Here is a 20,652-nt window from a genome sequence, read left to right as displayed (position 1 = left end):
GTGCTCTCTCAGCAACCCAATACTGAATGCTTCTTATACTGAAGGTTTTAAGAACTGTTCGCCTTGTCACAGTAACTTTTCCTTCACGAAAATAACACCTACTAATGTTTTAAATGCTATTAAACAACTAAGTTCGAGCAGTGGTGCAGGACTTGGTGCAATCGAATCCAGATATATTAAATTAGCTTCTCATATTCTCATGTGTCCACTAGCTGACCTGTTTAATATGTCCTTGTCTACTTCTGAGTTACCAGCGATCTTGAAATATTCACACATTACTCCACTCTACAAAGGTGGTGATTGTCTTGATCCTAATAATTACAGACCTATATCAATCATTTGTTCTATTGCTAGAGTATTTGAGAAAATAATATTTAATCAGTTATCACAGTATCTTGTGACCAATATTATCCTTTCACCATTTCAATCCGGTTTTAGACCTAATCATTCAACAACTACTACTCTTTTAAAACTTACTAATGATGTGTTTTCAGCATCTGATACTGGTAATCATACAGGGGCTATTTTTATTGATCTCAAAAAAGCTTTTGATTTGGTGGATAACTATCTACTTTTAGATAAGCTGTATGCAATTGGCTTATCTCAAAATGCATTATTATGGTTTAGTTCGTATCTACATAATAGAAAACAATGTGGTGTTCTTAAATGGAGTAGGTTGGATTTATTTGTTCAACAAAGAGGTGTACCTCAAGGTTCGACGCTAGGCCCAATTCTTTTCTCTATTTTTATTAATTATCTGCCTTTGATCTGTTCTAATTCCTCTGTTCAACTATATGCAGATGATACTGTCATTTATACATCTACACCACATTTATTGCAAATCCAAGCTGCTCTTCAATTGAATTTTAATACCTTAAAGAAATGACTGTTATCTAATAAACTGCTACTCAACAAAACTAAATCTTATACTATGGTCTTTGGTACAAGACAGACTCTAATAAATCTAATAATCTAATGATAATGTGTAATGACAGTACTTCACTGCATGAGGTTGATAAAGTTAAATACTTGAGTTTGATTCTGAACCTACATTCAAACCTCACATTGATCACCTCCTTCACAAAAGTTATTTCGCAACCTGTGTTTTATTTTGATCTAGAAACTGTTTTACACTTAGTGTCCAAAAAAAAAATGCCATGCAACTGATATTACCATTTTTTGACTATGCAGATGTTGTTTATCAAAATGCATCTAAAACTAGCCTTCTACCCCTTATTACAGCATACAATAATCTCTGCAGATTTTCTCTTGGATGTTCATATAATACTCATCACTTAAATATAAGAAGACACATACATTGGCTGCAACTTGTATTTAAATGTCTACATTTTAACTATCCTCAATATCAACAACAGTTTTTGGTACCGTATTCTTTAATACATAATTTGCATTCTACACAATACTTCTTTTTCACTCCTATAGTCAAAAAAGCAGTAGGAAAGAGAGCCTTTATGTTTAAGGCTCCTTCAGACAGGAATAACTTACCTTCAAACATACAATCTTTAACATCATTTCACATTTTTAAAAATAGTTTGTCTTCTTATTTTGAGTTTAATTGTTCATGTTTCAGATGATGCTATACCTATATATAATTTACAAGTCACTATATTCTTTATTCTATGTTGTGTTTTTGCTGGCAAATATTTGTTCACAGCCTCTGCGTGGCTATCAAGTGGTTGTATTAACTTAAATACTTATTTTTAAATACTTTTTGTTTTGGGTTTTTTGTTTGTTGTTGATGTTGTTGTCTTTGTTATAGTGTCTTGATTGTAGTATTGTCTATGTCTTATTATTGTACCGCGTTATCAGCTTCGGAATCAAAAAGGTGCCAGTTTTATGGTCGGGCTAGCACTTAGAGAAAGCAACTTTGACCCGTCCCCTTCTTCTCTGGGGAGGAGAAAGGAATTTAGGGTAGCTCCAAATTTATTCAATGTAAAATGCACAAATCCACACCGTTGTTCACTACAACAGGAAGTAGTGTGGGCAGGGTTGTAAGCATAAACTATGGTATCTGTCATGGCTAGCAAGTTAACAATTGGACAAAATGGAAATTCCACAGTTTAATATGTCCTGAAGATGTCAATCCGCCCCCTTTCTTTAATTGGCTGGACATTGGAGAGCCACACTGTTTCATATGTCAAAAAAAATCTCAACGTGGTTTTTGTATTGTAAAGCGATAAGTAAATTTTAACAGTGAAAAATGAACAATTCTCCCTGATGGAAAAGCAATGTAATATGGACAGTTTCTAAATCAACTCAAACATGTCTTTGGCATGTATGTGCCGCCATTTCCTGTGACTTATCGTTGGACATAATCGCAGATATTAAACTATCTGTGATAAGCTAATATCAGCCAACATTATCAGATGACTTTTTTGTCGTTTTAGGCATAATATCTGTCCATGACCACCTCCGAGAAATGTCACATCTGCTGTTGTTCATGGTGGCATTCATTTTAGTGTACTGAAATATTGCAAAGTACATTTATTAGATTTTTCTTTGTGTGGATGAAATTATGAAATATTACCTGACAGTAAATAATGACTGGTCCAATACTAATCAGATCTACAAGGACTGCAACCATTTCTCTCTCTCCCTCTCCTTCATCTTCTTTAATCGGTTTCTTAGCTGCTCAGTGACATCACTGGTCATTAGGAAATTCAAAAGTTTGACTAAAAGTTGTCTTAAAGTGGGATTCAAAAACATTTGGTCTAAACTTCTGTTTTTATATGTGCAACTAAAGGTGATGCAATAGTAAACTAACGTTGAGATCTCTGAGGGAAGTGCATGTGAGTATCAGAATATCAGAGATCCTCAGAGACACTAAGTGCTTTTTAACCATGCCACGTAACAGAAAGCCAAGACACCACTGGCCTGTAATTGCAAGAAGATGGATGGATACAAATGCAGGAGGAGAGAAGAAGGGTGAAGAGGGGATCGGGAGGGAAGACGAGATGAACTGCAGCCAGTGAACACTAAATTAATCTTTTGTCTTTCTCCTCTGTGAATCCATCTATCTCCTCTATCACCACTATTCCAATCCCTCTCTGCTATCATGCCCAACTCCTCTGTACTCTCTCCCTTCCCTTCTTTCCTTTCTCGTTTTGGATTCCTTCACCACTCTTTGTGCTCTCTTTCCATCTCTAGGCATGGTTGACAGAGATCTATGAGTACGCCCAGCAGGACGTGGTCGTCATGCTGCTGGGCAACAAGGTGAGACCTTGTTGCCAACACTGGGAGATGGATGGACAGATGGACTAATAGAGGGAGGGAAGGAGGGATCATGGAGGGAGGTTTATCAGTAGCTGGAGTGTAAGGATGAATTTATGGATGTGTCTGGAAGCAGGGAAAGATATGCTCTTGATAGGTATTGCAGACTGGATTTTTAAATTTCACAACATGTCTTGGGAGTGGTTCCTGGCCATCAAGTGACAATAAACTCATTATTAAAGCTTAACTACTCAGTATTTGTCATTTTATGTTAACAGTGTACCAATGACAATGTGAATGTGAACTGAGCTGCTTGTAGAGACAAACACACAGAACAATCTCACAACTCTGCCGTTCCACTCTGCTCAATGGAGCTTAGTATCTTGTAGCTTTCAGCTTTACTGTTTTGGTTCACTCTCACCGCTCTTGCCAATCTCAGTTCAAGCCTCAGCAGGCAGATGTTTTTCGTAAATAAGCTTGGAAAGCTAAGAACGTTGTAACAGCTAGCTGCTGAACACAGTGGAGTGTTTAGCTAAAGAGCTAGCCAAAGCTAAAGAGACGGATGTTTCTCTCAGAAGTTGGTAGTGAGCGAGAGAGAGAGTTTCTTACACTAGCTGGCCTGGAATAAAACTAAAAAACTAAAAATGAATGTTCTGTGGCTGCTGGGTGTGTAAACAGGCAATGCTTGTTAACTCCGTATAGCAACCTTGTTTCTAGCCACAGCAGTTAGCAAGCCTGTACACTACCTGCCCAGCAGCAGACAGCAACAAATATTTAATGAAGGAAGTTTTACATCTAGCAGCGTTGGCAGGTTAAAAACCAGATATTTGTCTCAGGAGTTGGTGGAGACTAAAACCCCTCTCCTCATTTATGACAGAACGTTTACGATAATTTCTGAATTCTGTGCAGTAGACAGTAGCCTTTTAACTTATTTTTTAAGCTCATTATTGTCAAATTCTGTCAAATTCTGTTTTCATCAATTTCATTATCAGCCCCGGCAAGCCATATTTAACAAAAAGGCTTGGATAAACCCACCCAGAAGTTGGACATTTAATGTTAGCAGGCTAAAAAGCCACACAATTTTCTGAGGAGTTGGTGGACACCAAAACAGAGCTAAAAGAAGAGTGAATATTACATTCAGAAATTTCTAACGTATCCAAGTACACATCTGCAAATTAGTGCTTATATCGCGCCACATCTGTTGAATCTGTAAAGAAGCAACTTTTTAGTAGAATGAGGCAGGGGAGGCAAGATATTACATTTTTTTGCTTTTTGTGGAGCTCCCCTGCCTCCAAGTCAACAAAAAGCAGTTTAGCTTAAGCTAAATTTAGTCTTTTTATGATAAGACATCTTAGAAAATATCTTATTTCTGTGACATTTATGTCCAAATCCTCCGCAACCACGAGAGTTGGTCGTTAAAGTAGAAACCAAAATGTGCAAAGAACATTAAAGCAGCTCGTAAAAACACTTTTTCTTAAATTTGTGCCATAAGAGAAGCCAGTTTGATAGTGATGTAAAACATGGACAACATCCTTGTTAGCATTAACCACTCTCTGGACACTGTGTGACATGGCCTTGGATTGTTAGCCACAGTTTCTAACTTGACATTGTGTGTCCAATGTGTTCTAGGCTGACTCAACACATGAAAGGGCGGTGAAGCGAGAAGAGGGAGAGAAACTGGCAAAGGTGAGCTCCGTACACATCCACATGCAATTTGACACATGTAACAAGCATGGAAGACATGCTATACTTAATCTGCCCACGCAGCCATGTGGACCCTAAACTCCCCCAATGTAGCTGTTATGTCTTGATTAGTGTGTGTAATTATGTATTCATGAAGGCACATAATGTTGTTATTGTTTGGAATAAATGATGGGGGCTTGCTAACTTAATTTTCCAGCCCGCTTCACTCAGATAAGCTCTGAGATGCGTGTTAGAGTAAATACGAACACAAGTGGTTGGGAATAGATTGGCAGAAGCACTGCATCTGTCAAATTAGAGACACACACAGCAGGGAATATTGACGTAAACACATACACTAAATGAGATTACTATACCTGGGAGCATCTTTCATCAACTACATACTGTGTTCTTTTTCTTTGTTATAAATTACAACAAAGAGGGGAGAAAATTAGTTTTTGAAAGGCAGAAACCCCGCTCCAGGTACTTTAAACCCTAGCTGTAAACCTAAATACCCAAACCTAAATTAATCATAAATCTCATCATTCTGTCAGCATCGGGACATTTCATCCTCATAAGGAAAAGAGATACACGAGTGCCAAGTCCACATATGCATCACAAACACACATCTAGTAACAGATGTTTCTCTGTTTTTCTGTGCAGGAGTTTGGGGTGCCCTTCATGGAGACAAGTGCAAAATCTGGACTGAATGTGGAATTGGCCTTCACGGCAGTGGCCAAGTGAGTCGCACACAGCACAGTATAAAGAGCACAGCAATGTAACTTTACCTTAAAGGCACAGAGGTTTTTTTTTTTTAGAGTTTGTGTCATTAAGTGACCCGGAGGAAGAATTGAACTCAAGCATGAACAGTAGGAGAAAAACATCATGTTAAAGCAAGAGTGTAGTGACTTTTGAGAGAAGCAGTCTTACATTTATTAAGCATTAACACACACACACACACACACACACCTTCTCAGTTCAGTACACTCAGGGGTTGGATAATGTAAGCCAATGTTAGCAAACTTTAGAAAGAAAACTGTGTAACTAACATTCCTGAGTCAGTATGAAAGCGCTCTTCTTTTGCTACTGTTACATTTATAACATGTCACAGGTACATATTTCAGTGGTGAAACATGAAGTAATCACACCATAACCCAAGACAGGAGTCTGTTTGTGCTTTTAGCGTTAGCATTATAATCAGCTATAAAGATGAACATCCAACAATCAGAAGGCAACACATCAGTGCAGTGTGTTGAATAAAACTAGACACCCAACAACTTATAGACTTACACCCTCCGTCTTGCTGTATACTCTATATCTGGTTGAAAATATTCAGTTGAGCTATCAGTGCTAAGGCAGATAAAGGTCATAAACAGCTGCACAGATGAGGCCATTGTAGATATTTGATCAGCTATCTGCTGCTGCAGTGTTGCTCTAACTCTGAGACGAATAGAAAAGTAATTTTCTCTCTCAACTGGTGAACATGTATTACATTTTTGTGTGAAGTTATATGGGGTCTTGTATCTTTGGTTTGAAAAACTCAGTACAGATGGAAGTCTTTTGCAACAACTACCAAATATGAACAAGTTTAAAAGAGAGAGCAATATGGCTGGTGCGCTTATCCTAACCTAAAAACATCTAATAGTTGTGCTTGTCTTAAATTTTTTTATATAACGAGGATGCTATTTTAACTGTGTGTTTCACTTAACCATGTGCTGTTGGACAGTGTGTGTGGGAGTTGCTTTACATTTATAGCCTCGTTATGGTAACAGGCTGGCATGATGGGGTGTTGCCAAGAATAACATGACAGCCTGGCACACAACACCCTGCAGATACAGAGTATGAGACAGGTTCTTTTCTTGTTGTCCCTCATGTTAATAACTTTTCAGTTTTTACTTATCTTGCTTTCTCTTTTTTTTCTCTTCACTCCACCACTTTTCCACTTTCTCATCTTTTCCACCCCATCATTTTTTTATTCATTTGACTTTGGTGGTGTTTTATTTGCACAAAAACAGCTAAAGACATGATTCACATGGAAATCACGAGAAGAAGGCATGACAACAAAAAATTGTCCTTTGGTACACTTTTCACTGACTACCATGATATTGAACCACTGACAAATTGGGGCATCATACATCTCTTAATGTGTTTTAATCATCTCTTCTTCAGTACACCATGTTTTATTCAACAAACATATTTGGTTCTCTTTTAATCAGGGTGGTGTCTTGAAGTTGTTTCTGTTTTTTTCCCTTCCTTATACATTTATCTGTCATGTGACAGATGTATCATTAGTTAGATAAATATGGAGCTACAGCAACCAGCTGGCAAGACATACAAAAGTCAATCAGTCAATCAATCAATCAGTTTTATTTAAAGTGCAGACCATGCTGCATGGTCCCAATGCATTTTACAATTAAAAAGAATACTTACAGTAACGGAATAAAATAAAACAACTTAAAAGGAAACAACCACATTTACAAAATCATGTCAAAGGGATGTTAAAAATAAATATTTAGGACAAACTACACAGCAAGCAAATAAAATGATTTAGCCAAATTTTAGTATATCAATAAAGGGATGTTAAAAAAGTGCTGGACCTGACAGAGTAGGCAGGGTAGGCTGTAGTGAAGTGGATAAAGTCGTATCGACTTTTTAATCTTACTTTGTACAAGAGCCAATTAGTGGATTTCCCAAAATGTCATACTATTACTTTAAAGCGGGAAAATAAGTCTGATGGCATCATATATTTACAGTATATATATTAACTTACATTCTAATTGTAAACACATTTCACCAAATTTCTTTATTATATGTATCTTTGGCACCTGAGGCCAGCGGCCAATCTGTGAGGTTTTATGTGTCAATCACACATTAAAGACAGCACCCAGTGTAGAGCAGTATTCCATATTTGGAGCTTTTTTCATCAGTCACAAAACACTTTGCAACTGCAACTCCAGCCATTCAACCAGAAGGTAAAGACGATAAAACTAATGTGGAAAAACAACAGGGAAGCAATTAACAGTTATTGACTAATTATTTGAAGTTGATGGCAAAGAAAAGCACAATTTAACATCTATTTACTCATTCACAGTTTTCAGTTTCCTTTGATGGTGAAGTCAGACCATGCTGGACTTCACATCATCAATGTGCACCAAACATGGTTTTTAAATAGTAGCTACTTGCAACAGCATTAACACACTGATACAGTAACTAGCTCAGTCAATCAATTAATGGAAAACTGTCACTGCCTTAGGTAGGTAGGTTTTGTCACAATATAACAAGTTATAGAGTGAAATTTTTGTGCTCCCTTCTGCTACATAGCAGACAATATACATGAATAAAGAATCAATTATGAAAAATGGTAAACAGAAATAAACTACAATCACTGGAGCAGTGCTGAGGATGAATTAGAGTTTAAGAGTCTGATACTTTGGGGGAAAAAGCTGCTGGTGGTATGGCAGCAGAAACTTCTGTGTCTCTTCCCAGAAGGCAGCAGGGTGAACAGGCTGTGGCTGGGTGGGTACTGTCCTTTAGTATTCTTTGGGCTCTGTGTAGGCACCTCACCACTGATGCTCGGGGAGATGGGTACCAATGATATTCTGAGCAGTTTATAGTATGCTTTGGAAAATAATCTGCAGTAACATGAACACAATTAATGGTGAAAATGTTATTGTGATGTTGTATAACTCAGAAACACGAGGTCAATTTGAATACTGCTCTGCTGTCTCGCCACCTGTTGGTAGCGGAGTAAACATCCTTGTGTTTATCTCTCTTTTTCTCTCTCAGAGAACTGAAGCACAGGACCATGAAGGAGCAGGATGAGCCAAAGTTTCAGCTGAAGGAGTATGTCGATAAAGAAATGAGGACTGCTGGCTGCTGCCGCTCGTAGACCACATCCTATGTGTGTGTATGTGTGCTTGTGCGAGAGAGACAGAGAGAATGAGAGAGAGAGAGTACATTCTATTAGAGTAGTAATAAGTAGCTGGTGAAATTCTCAGTGTTTGTATCTATTTCTATATAGTGGTGATATGGCCAATATGCTCTCTCTCCCAACCCACCTTTCCTCTGCAACTGTGAATGTAATATAATTCCTATCTAAATGCATGTACTCACACACACACACACACACACACACACACACATGTTTGTAAGTTTACTTCACAGCCTGTTCAATCCATTTTTCCACAAGTGTGATGTAAATATTTTAAATGTTTACATTTTAATTTTGTGCTCTGAAACTTTGTAGTAGTAGTAAACAAAAGAATATACACACAAATATATTAAATATTAAATCAATCTTGTTAAAGTAATGGAAATAAATAGATCTATCAACACATTTGTACAGATACACTATTGCAACTAAATGGCACTGTGTGCTGTTTATGTACAGGATATCACCTGATAACTGTTTTTAATACTTGTACTCATGATCATGACTATCATTATACTGATGTGTCTGTGAAATTTAATTCGAGGTTTGAGTTAAAAGCTGATATGTGAAGCATTTTAACACAAAAAACTATCAGACCATATTAAATGTAAAAAACAACATCATCAGCAAAAAGTCTGAAGGCAATCATTGACCTCTACTCTGCGTTTTACAGATGTGGGGACGAATCAGTCATATTGCTTTATGGCACGAAACATGAAAAGGGTCCCATTCTTCCATTGGAATCACTTCTAGCACTGATTCCTTGAGAAAGGGAAGGAAAAATCCATACTTGATTTAAAAGGGGGGGGAAAAATGAAACAAATTTAAATTTGTCCACTTAAGAGTACTTTTTCTGGAGCTTTCCACCACATGTCACTTTCATCATCAGCACTTGATCTTCTGATAAAGACCGGATCAACTCATTTAACTATACAATACATATTTAATATTCAATGCTGATGGAAAACCCTGAGATGTGGTTGCAAGCTTCAGATTAACCTAGTAAGTGGACTTTGAGGGGTTGAATAATGCTGGTAGAGATTATCTATTATTCACCACTTTTTGTACATACAAAATACATTTCTAACTATTGTATAAATGTTTAAAACTGTGGCACCAAACACCTTGACTTTTTTCTCTACTTTGCCAGCTTCAATGCATAAAAATGTTCAAACAACATGTACAAAGCACATATGCAGAGAGCCAGTGTTTAACTTTCAAATCAAGATCACAACAATTAGAAAACTGAACTTGAATGTGTTAAACCTAGAAGAATGTTTGGCTGAACCTATTTTTCACAGTTTTTTCCTCTCCTGAGGTTTTGCAGTTCCTGCTGTTCCATAGAGATGTAGCCATTGTTATTTGATCTTTGCTGAACTAATACTATGGCTCCAACCCCAAGAGTAGGTAAAGGGAACGGTAATTGGAATTTGGTAGTTTGTTGAGTGACGCTGCTATTGTGTGCTGGCTTCATGGAGCAGTAGAAATGCAGGAAAAACGCAGGATTCACGTGTAAATGAGGCTTTTTCAAAAATTTGTCAGCCATTTTTTTTCTTCATTTCTGTTTTTTGTGAGATGTTTTATCAAAGATAGTTTAATAATGCTGTCTGCTTATGTTAAAAATACTAGGAATTCTATAAGAAATACTATAAATGCAGAATAAACTTACATTAAATGGTTACATGGAATCTTGGCACACAGATTTTACAAGAGATCACACATTTTCAGAATAAATCAGAAGTCATTCATTTATTGTTAATTTGTGATGTGTATAGTGTATCTGAACTCATTTTTACTGTATCAATCTCCAGTGTTCACAATAAATAATCAATCAATAGTGAATGAGTTGTTCTTGCTTGTCAATGACCAGTGAGGAAGCTCAGACATGGATCTACACCGCCACCATCTGGCAGAATTGTGTTATTACAACATTGACTATGGATGAGTGTATTTGTGCAATACAATGAACTGTATCTGACGTAGTGCCATCTCTTTACAACTCCTTGGAATATGGAAACCTCAGATAAATCTCTTGAGCAAGCTTGTTATTTAATGGAGTAATGTCAGGAATATGTTTTTTTCTGATGTTTTCAAGCTCCGTACCACATGGATTCACTTTCTGTATTTGCTTTTTCGAACCACATTATTAGTTGAAATGTTATGCATGGCTAATTTGTGGATTATAACCAGATTTCTGGTAACCTTTTGAATCTTTAGTAGCCTCCTTGATCCCAGCAGACATCTTTAAAAACCTTTATTTAAACACTTTTTAACCCAAAGTAACTCACTGGGACACCCAAAGGCAGCACAATGCTAAACTAAATAACAATACAGCCAGAGCCTCTTATGTGATGTGTAGCAGAGATTTAGGAATGGTTATTCTTACTTCGTCATGTGGTGCAAAGTGTGCACCATGGTGCGATGAAGGCTTTTAAGAACAATATTGTGCTTATCGAAGTAATAGTTCTATTGGCGTTTTTATGGACAAATTGATTTCATTTCTGGAACTAAACAAAGAAAATAATACATCTCAAAGGCTGCTGCAAAATGTGGTGCCTTATTTTTCTTAAAAATCATTGCAAGTCACAGCAAAATTTAAACAAATAGAACACAGCCCCTGCAGGGCCCTGTGGTAACTATTGAATCTTAACAGTTCCAGTGTTACTTCATCTTGCAGTCAGTAAGGTCATTTCTGCTTTCTAAAACTGTTAATAATACTTGAAACTTCAATCTGCAAGGAGGCAGGTGGGAGAGCTGAGACTGTGGGGAGCGATTACCAGGCCAGATTAACCTGCAGGTTTGATGTGCAGTGTGGGCGTGGGACACTGGAAAAACCCTGTTTTTCAAAAGAACAATGCAAATGCAGGGACATTTTAACCCGGGTGCTTTGCTTTGTTTGGAAATGGTACCTGATATTTTGTAACAGAGCACAACAAAGTGGAAGGGAATGGAAGAATGAGGAGGAGGAACAGAGGGGACAAAGTGACCAGAAGAAGGGAACAGGTCAACATCACACAGTACTGGACAAACAAATGGACAGTTTAATTTATGATGTTTTGTTATTCTACCTTAGTGTGTGCATGTGTGTGTGTGTGCACGCTTGCATGTAATGGTAAGCAGGTGGACAGCTAGGATTGGACCATTCAAGTAGATAGCTGCCTCGAGGTTGGGCCAATGGATGACAGCAATCTGCCTCTTTACTCTGCCCCTTTCAACCATGAGCCAGATTCTAGCTCTGTGTTTTGTTTTGTGAACTCCTTTGTAAGTGGAGAAACTGCAGATAAGTGGCTTGAAAGTTTGTGTAACTCAGTGATGTGGATTCAGTGACCATGATTGTTTGTTTGAAATAGACTGATCTTCGTAAGGAGGAATCTGTAAATATTAATCACAGAGTGGCAGGTTCAATAAGAGTGAGAAGCCCTTTTTTTCTCCTGTTCTCTCTTTTGTAGGAGCCCAGCTTAGAGGTCTGTCATTTCTTTACATTTGTATTTTATGATAGGGAAGTTAAGGTTCTTATGGTTATTTTGGGCATGGCTCATCTCTGAAGACAATTAAAACTGCTGTGTGGTAACTTTGACGCATTCTGTTGAACTGGCCTTACTTGGGAGTGGGAAGAGTGGAGAGAGACACCCTTATGTTAGACCAGGGATGTAACAACAGCAGGAGATCAATATGATCCACTGCAGAAAGTAACCACAGAAATACTTAATAATAATAATACACTCCCACATATCAGTATACTATGGTGTTTTTACCAGCATGATTCTGGGGAAAGCAATGTCAGTCCACAGCTTCATGGTTCAGACTAAACAACAATTACTGGCTGTCAAAGGCATCACTTTGTGTTGAAAAGTGCCGGGGACGTTTGAGGGCTCAGATTAGGGGTGTTACAATACACTTAGTCCATGAGACGTGATAATGCACAATATTGGAGTCACGAGAACAAGACAAGAAGATACTCCAATACTATTTAGAAGAAATATTCATTGATGAAACAGGCTGTTCGATTGGTCTGGGGGTCCTGCCCCAGAAGAGTCAGAGCATTAAACTTTCACTTTAATTTTCTGCACCAATTCATGGTGAAAATGTCTTTCTTTCTATGGAGGGAAACAAAATCCATGTGGCCGGTGACAATTCAGAACATAAAAATATTATCAAATATAATAATAATAATAATAATAATAATACAATATAATACAGTAATGAACAGCTTGTTTGTTTTAGCTTAAGTTACTTTGTTCGGACAAGGCAGATCTGTTTCTTCTATATTTACATTGCACTCATAGAATTTCTATTTGTTATTGAACATTTCTTGTTGCAGGCTAATTTTCTAAAAACTTTTAGCAAATGCTTTCAAAAAGTCACCATTTCCAACAGTGGTGGGGACATGTCCACAGTGTCCCCAGTGTAAATGACACCTATGCTGGGCGTATTGCCATGACATTTTGTACAGACACTCACGGTGCCCAGACTAGAAATTCTAAGGACTTTGGTGATTCCCCTCATTTTTCATTTAGAGCACCACTAGGTCATGGTGACATTTATTTACATTTATCTTTTATGTTTTTGTGACTAAATGATTAATGGGGACAACCTTTGTTTGAACCATGTTGAGGAAGCGCCGGGCTACGACTTAATCTTTCAGGGCAATTGTGCACCGTCAAAGTGCGTCCATTAAAGTGCTTGTTTTGCTACTTTTGCTGTTGCAGCTCTGTATTTCTGCTGCCAACTGCAGCAAACACGATCAATACTAGACCAAGTTCAAAATATGTTGTGCTCATTAGTCACTTAGGCAAATTAGGGTCCAGGTTGAAAAATGCAGAATAATAATATAATAATGTTTATTTGTAGAGCTTTTCAAAAACAAGTTACAAAGTGATTCAACAAGTGCAAAGACAACAATACAATACCCAAAAGAAAAAGTACCCTTCAGGTGTAGACATAAATTAAATAAAAGAAATAAACAAATAAAAGACATGTTTCCACTACCTGTAAGTCTTACCTGCTGAAAGGGGAAACATTCTCTCTGCTCTGAACTTTTTCTGTGGACAAACCATATCAGACCTTTAAGATATTGACACAGTACATATTTTTGTTTCTCTTTGATAGTATAGTCATCTTTGCAGCGATTAAAGCTATCAGCAAAACTTTGCTGTATAGAGTTTGTAAGTGTAGGTGTATGTTATTGTATTACTTTACTATGTTTTGATGTTATACAGAAATCAAATCAAGATTTTTTCATGTTTACTAAACTTCTTTAATTTGAATAATTTTTAATTTCTTCATTCTTCCAGTTTAGACAGACCAATTTACCTCTTTCTGCTGTTGCTAGTGGTAATGGTAGGGACGGAATGAATCTACACTGTGTTCTGTCTCTCTGTTGTGTCCTTCGCTGCGAGTGGAAAACACGTTTCTATGCATGCCTGATCAACACAGAAAGCTTGTGACTCAGACTCTGACTAATAGTTATTCCAGTTTCCTTAAAACATCCAAGTCTGGAACAGTCTAATGATGTCACCCAGACATGTTTACCCTATCCCTGTTGTTTACTAAATCAGTGGCCCTTATTAGAAGGTGGGTGGTTTGAAGCACATAGACCTGATAATGGACTGAAAATGTCTACCTGATTTTCCACTGCAATCTCACAGTGAAACTGTTACTAAAGTTGAACTCACTTTGTACCACTCTTTTAAGAGTGGATCAGTAATTGCATTTCCCAAGCTGTTTTAAACATCCCAGAAATTTCTAGTTTGTCACAAAATTAGTGTATACTTTATATAATCTGCTGCAGTACTATCTTTAAAGGAGATATGCACATACCCCATTAAACAGAAATACACTGCTCAAAAAAATAAAGGGAACACTTAAACAACACAATGTAACTCCAAGTCAATCCCACTTAGGAAGCAACATCGATTGACAATCAATTTCACATGCTGTTGTGCAAATGGAATAGACAACAGATGGAAATTATAGAAAACACCCCCAATAAAGGAGTGGTTCTGCAGGTGGTGACCACAGACCACTTATCAGTTCCTATGCTTCCTGGCTGATGTTTTGGTCACTTTTGAATGCTGGCGGTGCTTTCACTCTAGTGGTAGCATGAGACGGAGTCTACAACACACACAAGTGGCTCAGGTAGTGCAGCTCATCCAGGATGGCACATCAATGCGAGCTGTGGCAAGAAGGTTTGCTGTGTCTGTCAGCGTAGTGTCCAGAGCATGGAGGCACTACCAGGAGACAGGCCAGTACATCAGGAGACGTGGAGGAGGCCGTAGGAGGGCAACAACCCAGCAGCAGGACCGCTACCTCCGCCTTTGTGCAAGGAGGAGCACTGCCAGAGCCAAAATGACCTCCAGCAGGCCACAAATGTGCATGTGTCTGCTCAAACGGTCAGAAACAGACTTGTGCTTACAGCCCAACAGGACGTTTGGCATTTGCCAGAGAACACCAAGATTGGCAAATTCACCACTGGCGCCCTATGCTCTTCACAGTTGAAAGCAGGTTCACACTGAGCACATGTGACAGACGTGACAGAGTCTGGAGACGCCGTGGAGAACGTTCTGCTGCCTGCAACATCCTACAGAATGACCGGTGTGGCCCTGGGTTCCTCCTAATGCAAGACAATGCTAGACCTCATGTGGCTGGAGTGTTCCAGCAGTTCCTGCAAGAGGAAGGCATTGATGCTATGGACCGGCCCGCCCCTTCCCCAGACCTGAATCCAATTGAGCACATCTGGGACATCATGTCTCGCTCCATCCACCAACGCCACGTTGCACCACAGACTGTCCAGGAGTTGTAGGGAGGTCATACAGGCACGTGGAAGCCACACTCACTACTGAGCCTCATTTTGACGTGTTTTAAGGACATTACATCAAAGTTGGATCGGCCTGTAGTGTGGTTTTCCTCTTTGATTTTGAGTGTGACTCCAAATCCAGACCTCCATGGGTTGATAAATTTGATTTCCATTGATAATTTTTGTGTGATTTTGTTGTCAGCACATTCAACTATGTAAAGAAAGGAGTATTAAATGAGATTATTTCATTCATTCAGATCTAGGATGTGTTATTTTAGTGTTCACTTTATTTTCATTAGCAGTGTAGCACAAATTTGTTCATTTATCTCAAGCTGATCAGTTCCAGTATGCAAAACGTTTCACTTATCTCTGTTATATCCCTGTTTTCAAGATGGGATAGACTGTAATGCCTTTTATGTTCAAAAGGGGTCACACTTGTAGCACAGATTTAGTTAGTAGCAACAAGCAGCACTTGCTGCTCACTGCAGTGTTTTTCACTGAAGAATGAACTGAGATAAGAAATGAAGAGAAAAAGATTTCATGAGCAACGTCCAGGGGTGTATCTCACTTTTTGTTTGGACAGAGTTTTACATTTTTAAGATCAGATATTCCTAGAAACAGCTAAGTGTATCATACAGTACGGTGAAGCAACATCCTGGCTTTGCTACATGTATATTTTTTGTTCTGTATCCTTTTCACATTGTTAGTGTTAAGGCCATGTTGCAAAGTAGATATTACTACCAAATAGCTATGTACATTCTGACTCTCCTCTACAGTATATATGCAGTTTTTCATGTGTCTTCTATTAGCTCCACTCTGTGCCACCTCTGGATGTTTAAAACGTTTTAGATCAGTTTGCTCTGAGCTGCAATCTCTCTCTGTTTTTGGGCTTGTTATTGTCATTTGGTGAAGTGCAATTTGGTTGGAGAATTTAGACAATTTTTGGACAATATCAGCTAGGAGAGATCCTGCATTACCCTTGTGGCCTTATCTTGTAGAGTAGGGGTTCCCAACCTGGGGGTTGCTCCCTTGATTCCGTTCGGGGCAAATAATGAAGCTGCTCTGTATAGTTTGCTGTGTGCACTATCCGTAATGGAAACTTGGAGGTGACAGGGTACATCCACAATGTTCAGAGGGTGGAAGGGGCACAAGCAATTGCCCTCAGATCTCTTAAGTAATCCCTGCCCATGCGTAAAGCACACGAGCAGATTTGACACAATCATCCTGCTAATGGCATTGGTTTCCCGTAAATCTATTATTGTCTGTAAAAGTTCCCTTTGCTAATGATTTATTCATACACAAATCCTCATTGTAGTAATGTAACTCACACAGCCATTTTTCTTTCCATCCACAGAAAAAGAGAGGCATGCGGATGACAAAGAATGGATCCAGGAGTGGTCATGCTGCCCGACTATGTGTAAATGTGTGCAATGGTGTGAAGAAGTAAATAAATGATAGTCATAGTCATGCCTCTTGTTAACACAGGCCCTCATATGACTTAGCGAGGGCCATCTGTCGCACCAGTTGCTCTCCGTGTCATTAGCCATACCTGAGGGCACCATAACCCCGATTGCTCTTCTGTAGTGGTCAGTGTGTGTGTGTGTGTGTGTGTGTGTGTGTGTGTGTGTGCTCATCCATCACTTGTTGCCAAGCAGTTCACTCTGCTGTGCTAAAGTGACGAAGAACCCCAAACAAAGCCATGTGGTGTGCATATATATGCTGGTTTCTTTAGCTTCAGTTTGTCCACAGGGCAATATGCCTTGTGTTTTTGGAAAATCCTAAAGTGTTCGTATTAACTGTGTGAACTGTGCAAACACAGCAGCCTATCTGTGATATATAAAATAGCCTCTGCTCACAGTGAGCGCAATAGCCCGGAGCAGTAACACTACAAGTAACACCATCAGATAAAGCTCTTGGTTATATATAGGATGAGACAGTGATTGGAGAATGAGTACAAATTGAGGAGGTCTAGGCTTTGTTATTGTTGCTGTCTGGACCTTGTTGCGATGTGACTCAGCAGGATATCATCTAACACTGTAGATGTCCCGGTGATAAAAAGGCACAGCATCCCTTGAGGATTAAAAACACTAAGATTCATTTCCAATGTTAATCCAATTTTAATGTGTCAATTATATTTATTTTTATATATATATAGTATATAGTTACTGTATCTTCTACATTCATGTTGAACTGAACTGGATTGGATTAGACTGGATTGCATTGGTTGACTGGACTAGAATGTACTGGACTAAATTGGATTGATTGGATTGGATGGAAATGGGTTGGACTTGACTGGAATAATTGGAATATATTTGACTGTAAGAGGCTGGATTGGACTAGACTAAAGTTAGATTTTAAACGGATTTAGCTTGGATCAGATCGGACTGGATTTGGTGGAATTCGTGCCAAATCAGGCATTGCTGCTATTAGCCACAGCGTTTTGTGGAGGTGTGTGGGAATGTTTATTTGTTCTTTAGAACTTGACCACTGTGAAATAACCAGAAAATAACATTTAAACAGAAATCAAAGCTTTTTGGTGACGCTGTTCCTCCGCAGACACTGCAAGCCAGACGCAGACATCAAAGCTGCATATACTGGACTTTACTGTACTGGACTTGACTGAGCTATGATTTGGTTGGTTTAGATTAGAATTGTTGGACTAAACTGGACTTGAATGGATTAGGATGGACTAGACTATATTGGAGTATAAGACATAGACATAGAGGTGTACAAATTTAATAATAGCTAAGTTTCAGTGGGATCCCTGTCATTCAATCAATTGAGTAAATAAGTGCTTCCTCTCTAATTTTTACAGCGTATGACTTGTGGGATCACAGTAATATTTTGGCTCTCCTGTTGTCACAGTGCATCGATTATGACCCCTCCTCCGGTTCTTTGTAATGTTGGTGATGGGAAATGTGTTACAGTATTTGTTGACAAAGCCTAATGATCTCATTTAAAAAGATTGATTATCAATACTGGAAATAAACACTTCCTTAATCTTTACTGGTGTGTGACCGGGCTGACAGTAATGTGGGTCTTTCACTTGTCACTCGCACATGTGAATGAAGGAACATCAGTTTCCATACTTGTGTTTGTGTGTGTGTGTGTGTGTGTGCGCGTGTTGATGTGTGTGCACGGTTTGTGTGTATGGAGAGGACTAGCCTTCCAGTTATGCAGTCCCATTAAGATAAGCCTCCTCTCCACTCAGCCGAATAACGTCAACAAACAGTAAGGAAAACCTCCTGCCACGACACGTACACACAAACTACACACACACGCTGCTTGGTTTGTTTACTTTTCTGTGGAGTAATCAGCAATGCCCATGTGTATCTACTGTATGTTTTCATCCACAAATGCCACTCCCTCTGACATTTACCTTAGATGAGACAACAAATGAAGAGGCAGGCAATGGCACACATCTCAAAGTGAAATTATCTGGACTTTAGGTGGTTGTCTTATCTCGGAAATGTAATTATTATAGAGGGTTTTATTTGTTAATGAATTCACAAGAACAGACAAGCAGCAAGGCATGCATGGAGCGCACAGTGAGAAGTAAGCATGCAGGCAAGAGGAAAACATGTTATGACAAAACAAAATTTCCTCCCTCCCAGCCTCTGCCTCCATCCATGTGACACTGAATTACTGATAACACAAAACACACAAATTATGTAAGAGAAAGTACCCTACAATTGTTGCATTGTGTACACATGTGACTCAAAAAAACATATAAATTAGCTCACGGTTGATGGCATTGCGCCTGCAAATGCTGAGCTCAGTGAAATTGTGAGAACTAGTCCCTGCATTTGTTACTTCTAGGCTGGATTACTGCAATTCCTTATTATCAGGCTGCTCGAAAAAGTCCATTAAGACTCTTCAGCTGATCCAGAATGCTGCAGCTCGTGTTCTGACAGGAACCAGGCAAAGAGATCATATTTCCTCCTGTCTTAGCTTCTCTGCATTGGCTTCCTGTAAAATCCAGAATAGAATTTAAAATCCTTCTTCTCACCTACAAAGCTCTTAATGGTCAGGCACCATCTTATCTTAAAGAGCTCATAGTACCTTACTACCCCACCAGAGCACTGCGCTCCCACAATACAGGGTTACTTGTGGTTCCTAGAGTCTCCAAAAGTAGAATGTGAGCCAGAGCGTTCAGCTATCAAGCTCCTCTCTTGTGGAACCAGGTTCTAGTTTGGGTTCAGGAGGCAGACACCATCTCCACATTTAGGGTAGAGTAGGCTTAAGACTTTCCTCTTTGATAAAGCTTATAGTTAGGGCTGGCTCAGGTGAGTCCTGAATGGGTGATCAACTAAGAATTATTGTGTAGATGACAACAGGAGCAAACACAATGGAGGTGGCAGTATTTAAATGAGGGTTTTGCGTGTTTTAATGGTTTCCACCATGGAGAGTCAGGAAGGAAAGCAGCCACTGTGTAAAAACATTGGTTTGTTTCATTCAGTGCGTCACGAGTGTGGAAATTGTATCTACCTGCCCATCCTGCCTAAGATTGCTCTAAGTATTTGGGACAACACACCTGTAAAACTGCTTTGGGAAACCCCAGCAGAAACAGCTACAGTATGCTGGAATGACCCAAACGCGAGGAAATGCCAGCAGATCGTGCTTCATCCAGCCAGAGGGAACAATCACCGACCGTCTGCACCGTACCCAGTAGCTCCGTGATCTCCTGTCCCTGGCCCTGTACACCACAACACCCCATTCCCTGTCGGATACCTTCAATGGGTTGTGTCGCTGTTAAGACGTGCGCGCTGTGAACAGTTGGGATTTGTTCCCTCTGGTTGGATGAATTTTATGCGTGTTCTCCGCAGCGCCACCCAACTTTCTTCCATCTCGCGGAGAAAAGAAATCAGGTCGACACGAAATTTGCTTTATTGGCATGAATGTTAATACAACAGTACTGCCAAAACTAAAGATTCATATATAGATATTCATATAGTTCATCAAATAAATAAAATAAAATAATTTATTTCTTTATATTCGATATAGAATAATATTA

General features: G+C 38.9%; 1 protein-coding gene across 1 annotated transcript in view; it reads left to right on the top strand.

Annotated features, from left to right (window-relative positions):
• LOC123983131 (ras-related protein Rab-26) overlaps positions 1–10,684 on the top strand; it is a 111,960-nt gene extending 101,276 nt beyond the window's left edge. The window contains exons 6-9 of the mRNA XM_046069265.1: positions 3,169–3,234; positions 4,861–4,917; positions 5,575–5,651; positions 8,698–10,684. Coding sequence (XP_045925221.1) covers positions 3,169–3,234; positions 4,861–4,917; positions 5,575–5,651; positions 8,698–8,800 — 303 coding nt within the window. The 3' untranslated portion in view covers positions 8,801–10,684. The remainder of the gene's footprint in view (positions 1–3,168; positions 3,235–4,860; positions 4,918–5,574; positions 5,652–8,697) is intronic.
• The last annotated feature ends 9,968 nt before the right edge of the window (positions 10,685–20,652 follow it).

The sequence above is a fragment of the Micropterus dolomieu genome, linkage group LG14 (genome assembly GCF_021292245.1).
Source record: "Micropterus dolomieu isolate WLL.071019.BEF.003 ecotype Adirondacks linkage group LG14, ASM2129224v1, whole genome shotgun sequence".
In the NCBI taxonomy this organism is placed as follows: Eukaryota; Metazoa; Chordata; class Actinopteri; order Centrarchiformes; family Centrarchidae; genus Micropterus; species Micropterus dolomieu.
The sequence above is the reverse complement of the archived record's forward strand: the minus strand, read 5'-3'. Positions and strand labels throughout refer to the sequence as shown.